The sequence below is a fragment of the Fonticula alba genome (assembly GCF_000388065.1).
Source record: "Fonticula alba strain ATCC 38817 unplaced genomic scaffold supercont2.1, whole genome shotgun sequence".
In the NCBI taxonomy this organism is placed as follows: Eukaryota; order Rotosphaerida; family Fonticulaceae; genus Fonticula; species Fonticula alba.
Window position 1 is genome coordinate 291306 of NW_009242971.1, and position 6125 is coordinate 297430.

The 6125-nt window shown below is 66.7% G+C and overlaps 1 protein-coding gene and 2 non-coding genes across 3 annotated transcripts; 1 reads left to right on the plus strand and 2 right to left on the minus strand.

Moving 5' to 3' along the window:
• H696_00052 lies at positions 1 to 82 on the minus strand. The gene has a single exon. It is a non-coding gene; the product is annotated as a tRNA-Ser (tRNA).
• A 101-nt stretch (positions 83 to 183) lies between these two features.
• Positions 184 to 256, plus strand: H696_00053. The gene has a single exon. It is a non-coding gene; the product is annotated as a tRNA-Glu (tRNA).
• A 582-nt stretch (positions 257 to 838) lies between these two features.
• Positions 839 to 5919, minus strand: H696_00054 (AGC/DMPK protein kinase). Its single transcript, XM_009493887.1, has 3 exons — positions 5498 to 5919; positions 5218 to 5399; positions 839 to 5066 (listed from the first exon to the last, which is right to left on the minus strand). The coding sequence occupies exons 1-3, from the start codon at positions 5877 to 5879 to the stop codon at positions 990 to 992; spliced, it is 4641 nt and encodes a 1546-aa protein (XP_009492162.1). The 5' UTR covers positions 5880 to 5919; the 3' UTR covers positions 839 to 989.
• Positions 5920 to 6125: the final 206 nt, after the last annotated feature.

A 6125-nucleotide genomic window follows, 5' to 3' on the forward strand; every position in this document is an offset into this window, starting at 1 on the left:
CATCACCGGCAGGATTTGAACCTACGCGGGCAGAGCCCATCCGATTTCTAATCGGACTCCTTAACCACTCGGACACGGTGATCTCATCTGCAGGGAACCATGGGAAATGGGAATAAATTTGTTCGCGATATCCCACAAACCAACACGTATAAATAGCCCATGCCGCCCCCGTTGGGTACTACATCCCATATGGTCTAGGTGGTTAGGATACGTGGCTTTCACCCACGCGCCCCGGGTTCGAGTCCCGGTATGGGAGATTGTATTTTAGTTTTTTTGCCCACCTGCGACCGCCCGAGGTGCCTGCCGCCGTCTCCGCGCCCCCTGCGCCATGCTCTCGGGCTTTCGCCCTGAGAGAGAGAGAGGCAGGAGCGCTTCCCCGACCAGGGCATTCCTCCAAACCCGAGGCAGCTGCATCGCCATCGGCCACGCGCCCCTCTGTTGGCGATGGTTCGTGGCTCGAGGAGGCCGCCCGCGGAAAGCCTTCTGATCTCGAAAGGGGGCATGCTCCCCTGTGGCCCGCCACATGCCTGGTTTGCGAGGACTTCGCAGTGAGCGAGCAGCGAGGGCAATGAAGGGACATAGCAATCAGGCGGCGGGCGCCATCCGGGCGGTACCACCTGCGGGGAGGGGGAAAAGTACGGATCCTCCTTCTTCTGTCTTTTTTTTTCTCTCTCTCACTCTCTCTCACTGTGTGTAGGGGGAAGGGGGCTGTATTATACAAGTACATTGGTGGGCGAGGGTTCGTGTGCTTCGCAGAGACGGGGAGACCGCCCCGCCCCACAGAAAGGGGAGCACCAGCGCTGCCAGAAGGAAGACATCTCCGGCCCCCCCCCCCCCCCCCCCACCCCTGGAGTGGCCACGCTCGGGTGTATGGGGGTGCATGGGTCTCAGGAGGATGGGGGGATACTCTTGAACAGCCGAGGCTGGAGAGAAGCCCGGCCGAGAGAAGTCCCCCCCCTTGTCGGGGCGTGTCGCGCGGTTGGTGTGCCTCAGTCGTCCAATTTAGAGGGGCTGGCGCTTCCGTCGATCGGATTAGCCGGCGCCGGGTCCTTGGCGGTTTCGTCCTGAATCTCGTGCATGCGATTGCGCATCCGCCGGAGCTGCGACCGCCGTGCGATCTCATCAATCTCCTTCTGATGCAGGGAGGCCAGATCGTCCGCGGTAGCGGCCGAGGCGGTGGCCCCGCTCGAAGAGGCCGGGCTAGTGACCCGATCGGCCGGCGAGCGGATCTCGAAATTATCCGACAGCAGGTGCCGCGGGACAACAATCCGCCGAACCGACGGGCTGCGAGGGGAGAAAGTCCCCTTGGCATCGGTGGCGGATGTGGCCGAGGTGCCGGCCGAAGACGCGGCGGCCGGGGCTTGGGCGATGGCCTGTGCAGGAACCGAAGCCGGGGTCGGCGCATCCGACGACGGTGAGGCCGTGCCGCCGGTGGCTGGGCGCCGGCCACGCGTCGGGGTTGTCGGCTCATGAGCCGGACCCGCCAGCGAGGAGGAGGAGGAAGAGGTGGAGGAGGAAGCGGAGGAGGGGGCGATGCTGGCAGTTGCCGCGGCCGCGGCCGCGGCCGACGCCTTCTGCTGTTGGCGCAGGGTTTCCACCTTACGCAGGAGGTCATCGCGCTCGGTGCGCAAGTCATCCACCTCCACCCGGGACCGGAACAGCTCCGACTCCATGGCCCGGCTGGAGTCCAAGGTGCGGTCCAGCTCCTCGCGCAGCTCCCGCTCACGGCGTTGCTGCTGCTGCTGGGCCTGCTGGGCCTGCTGGGTGGGCGGCTGCCCGGCACAGGCGGCACACCCAGTGCCAGATGCGCCGCCCGGTGACAAGGGCAGCCCGCCTGGACCGGTGGCACGTACAAGCGGCCGGCCAGGCCGGCCGCCCACAGGCGACAGTGGCGTGCCCCCGGCCCCCGGCGACAGGATCCCCCGTGGAGACAGCGGCTCGGCCAGGCCGCCGGCCGTGGCCGTGGCAGTCGACAAATGGGCACTTGCCATTTCCTGCTCCTCCAGCCGTCGGCGAAGGTGGTCCCGCTCCTCGCGCAGGTCTTCGGCATCCTGCCGGGCCTTGGCCGCGTCCGCCTGCGCCCGGGCCAAATGCTGGGCAGCCTGCTCCAATGCCGCCTGGTGTTCCTTCTCCATGCGATCGCGCTCGGCCTCGGCCTCGGCAAGGGTCTCAGCAATGCGCGTCTCCAGATCTTGGATGGTTCGCTGGCTGGTCCGGAGAGCCGTCTCACCGGCTGACACATCCTGCGACAGCTGCGACACCGATTCGCTGAGCAGCTTGGCTTGGTCGCGCTGGGTCTCCAGCGAGGCTTCCAACGAGGAGGCCGTTGACAGGGCAGCCTCCAAGCGCGAGGCCAGCTCGGCTGCCCGCTGCTGCTCAGCATGGATGCGTCGGTTGAGCTCCGCACGGGCCTCCTCATTGGCGGCCTCCAGGGCCTCGCGGTCACGCTCAAACTGGCGCTCCTGGGCCTGGCGCGCGCTGTCCAGCGAGTGTAAACGCGCCTCGGCCGCCAGCCGGGCCAATTGGGCCTCCTCCACCTCCAACTGCAAGTCCCGCTGGCGGCTGCGCTCCAGATCCAAGCGCGCACGCGGGTCATCAATGGTGATGGCCCCGACCACGGCGATGGTGGATTCCACCTCATCCGCAAAGTTTTCCGAATCCTGAAGAGCCGCCCGCAGGTCGGCGATGAGCGCATCACGCGCTTGCACCAAGCGCTCAAGCTCCGCCAGCCGGGCTACCGAGTCATCCGGCGTGCTGGCCGGATCACCGCGGGATGCCAATTTCAAGGACGACAATTGCTCCCGCGAATCGGCCAACTCCCGGCGCACGGCGGCCGCCTCGTGCAGGGCATTGTCTCGTTCGAGAGTCAGGCGATTGGCGATCACCTCGAAGCGCCGCCGCGCATCCTCCAGCTCCTTGGCACGTTGGCTTTCGCTGAGGCTCGAGTCGCGGGCCGATTCGCGGGCCTCCAATGCCGCCACGCGGGCCGACAAGACGGCCGCATGCGAGCGGGCCTCCGCAAGCAGCCGGCGTTCCGCTTGCAAATCACCCAGCAGCTGGTCTCGATGGCCTTCGAGCTGCTGCGAGGACTGGCTCACATCGGCTGCCAGGCGTTCCAGGGCCGCCTCCTTCTCATGGAGCGAGCGGGCCAGGGCCGACACGCGATCTTCCAAAGCCAGGCGACTTTGCCGAACGGCTTCCAGCTCATTGCGCGCGGCGTCTCGCTCGGCCACCGTGCGATCCAATTCCTCGGTCCCACGGCGGCGCTCGGCCACCAAATGATCATACTGCCGGCGGAAGCGGCCGAACTCCGCCACCTTCTGCTCGATGTCGGCCAATAGGCGATCATGCTCGGCTTCCTCCTGCTCCAGGAGGGCCTTCAGCCTCCCGGATCGGGCACGTTCTTGATTTAATGCCAATTCCAGGGGCTTCAAATGTTGGAGCAACTCCACCGGCAGGGCACCCGGCTCGGAGCCATTGGCCTGGTCCATGGCCAGAAGGCCGGACAGATCGCCGGCCGGCGGGTTGGCTCGGGTCAGCTGCTCTCGCAAGCGAGTGAGCTCCTGTTGCAGCGATTGGCAAAGAGCCCCGAGGCGGTCCCGTTCTTGACGCAAGTCGGCCTGGTCTTGGGGTGAGAAGGCCGCAGCGGCGCCCACCGCGCCGGGGGTGGTAGCCGTGGCCGACCCCCCAGGGCGCAAGCCCAGCGGCGGCAGGCCAGCAGGGAAGGCCCGCAGGGGGGATGTCGGCCGGCCGCCATCGGCCGCGCGCAAGACACTTCGCAGGAAGCCGTCCATGGCCGCGGCATGTGTGAACCCGACAAAGGCCAATTGCGAGCGAATGGTCGACAGGATGTCCGCATGCGAGGGGGTGGCCCGGCCGCTGCCGGAGGCCCCGGTCCCGGGACGCCGAGAGGGCAGCCCCGGGGACCCGGGGGACCCGGCGCCGCTGCTACTGCCGCTGCTGCTGCCGCCCAGGGAGGGGGAGGAGGAAGAGGCGGAGGAGGGATCCGAGAGGGGGCCCAATCCGGCGGTCGCACCGGCCATAAAGGCCGCCAGCTGCACGACGCTATGCGAGCGGGACTCCTCCAGAGCCTGGAGGTCGAAGTTGGAAATGTCATCCGGAGCCAGGACATCCGGAACGAAAGGCGGAGCCATGGTGCGAAGCTGGTCCCACGGGATGCCAGCAAACCAGGGATGTGCCCGAACGGCGGCCGCGCCGCCGGCCACACCAAGACGCTCGCCGTAGGTGGACAGCAAGCTTCGAATGAAGTCCCGGCATTCGGCGCTGATGAGGCGTTCCTTCGGGAAGATCACATGCTCGGTGAAGCGCTCCAGCTTCTGGTAGGTGTTCAGCAGGGGCTGGTCGGCCGGGGTATCGTCGTCGATGAAATCCTCATCCGGATAGAAGGGGGTCCAGCCGATGAGCAATTCGTAGGCCAACACACCGAGCGACCACCAGTCGGACCCCTGACCATAGCCAACAACGGAGGACGTGGCACCGGCGCCGGTGGACGCGGCGGCAGGGCCCGGCCGACTGGTGCCCGGCTGCGAAGAAAACAGCAGCCCCAGGGCCTCGGGCGGGAGATACTCCCCGGAGCCGACGACTTGCACGTCGGACCGGCAGGGCAGAGGTGCGGCCGGGGTGGGCACCGGTGCGACCATGCTGCTGGATGAGCCGGCCCGCTGGTGGAAGACGGCCGGCCGATAGCCGGCATTGCTGGCGGCCGGGATGGACACGCCAAAGTCCGCCAGGCGGACGTGGCCATCCGCATCGATGAGCACATTGTCCGGGCGCAAGTCGCGATGGATGAAGCCCGCCTCATGCAGAGCCTCCAGGGCGACAACCAGCTGCGCAATGTAGAAGCGCACTGCCTGCTCATCGAGATTGGTCGGGATGCGTCGCTGCAGGGCGGCCAAATCACCACCCGGGTAGTAGTCCATCAGCAGGAAAAGGTGCGCCGCATCCTGGAAGGCCGCATGGTAGCGAGTGACAAAGTGCCCGGTGGCGGCGGCATGCGAGGAGCCCAACGTCTGGAGGATTTGGCGCTCCTCGAAGAACATGGCACGCTTTGTGCGGGCGACACGCCGAAAGGGCACGGTGGAGGGAGAGGATCAGCAAGACGCCCGGAGGGCAGGTGGATGAAGTCCCCTGGGCGGGGGGGGGGGGGGGGGAAGCCAATGAGGCAGGGGGGAAAAAGCCCCCAAAGGTCACACGCACCCCATGCCGCCGGAGGAGTTCATTTTTGCTCAGGACCTTGAGAGCATAAAGGCGGTTATCCACGCGCGATCGAACCAGCAGGACTTCGCCACAGGAGCCGCGACCAATGACCGCGAGGAACATGTATGACTCCAGCCGGAGCGGGGCCAACTGCTCATGGAGCTCGTCGACCGCCGGGCGGACTGGGGAGGCCAGGCGGCGGAGAGGTGGTCAGGGTCCAGTGCCGGCATTGCGGCCGAGGGGGCGGGCAAGTTGCAGGGAGGAGGGGAAAGGTGCGCACAGGTGTCCACAAAGCGAGCAATCTGGCTGTCACCCATGAGCTGGGGATTGGAGCAGGATTCGTAGAGCGAGAGGAACCCGTCCACTAGGACCGAGAGGTTGATTGGCTGGTCGGTGGCAGGAATGGTTGGTCCAGCCCGGCCGGCTGGCCGACCTCCTCCTCGGGCGCCATTGGGCGCGCCATCGGCCGGCGAGAGGATCGACCGGGCAAGCAGAGACGAGCCGAAGGCATGAAGCTTCGACTCGAAGCGATCCGTTCCGGAGACATCCATCATGGTGAAGTTCAAGCTCAGGGAGGGCAGGTTGCCAGCGCGGGCAGCCCGGGAAGCTGAGGAGGCCGGTGGAACCGCACCCCCAGCGCCGGGCTGGGCCGTACCAGCCATGAAGAGGGGGAGATTTGAGCGGGGAGGGGAGGAGCCAACGCTATGGATGGGGGTGGATGGGTGAGAGGAGAAGGGGTGGGTGGCTTGATGGACACGGCCGGAGGAAGCTCACAGAGAAAGGGAGGTGGGAAGGGCAGAAATGGCAGGGGAAGGCGTGGAGCCGGGGGCGGGGAGCGTGGAAGAAGGAGAGGCGGGGCAAGGCGAAGAGATGGGGCTGGAAGGTGGAGGGCGGGGCAGTACTGTGTG

Coding starts and splice junctions, on each gene's coding strand:
- H696_00054 (XM_009493887.1), bottom strand. CDS start 5,879: ATGGCTGGTACGGCCCAGCCCGGCGCTGGGGGTGCGGTTCCACCGGCC. Junction 5,400..5,497: donor TGCTCGCTTTGTGGACACCT/GTGCGCACCTTT, acceptor TGGCCTCCCCAG/TCCGCCCGGCGGTCGACGAG. Junction 5,067..5,217: donor AACTCCTCCGGCGGCATGGG/GTGCGTGTGACC, acceptor GCCCGCACAAAG/CGTGCCATGTTCTTCGAGGA.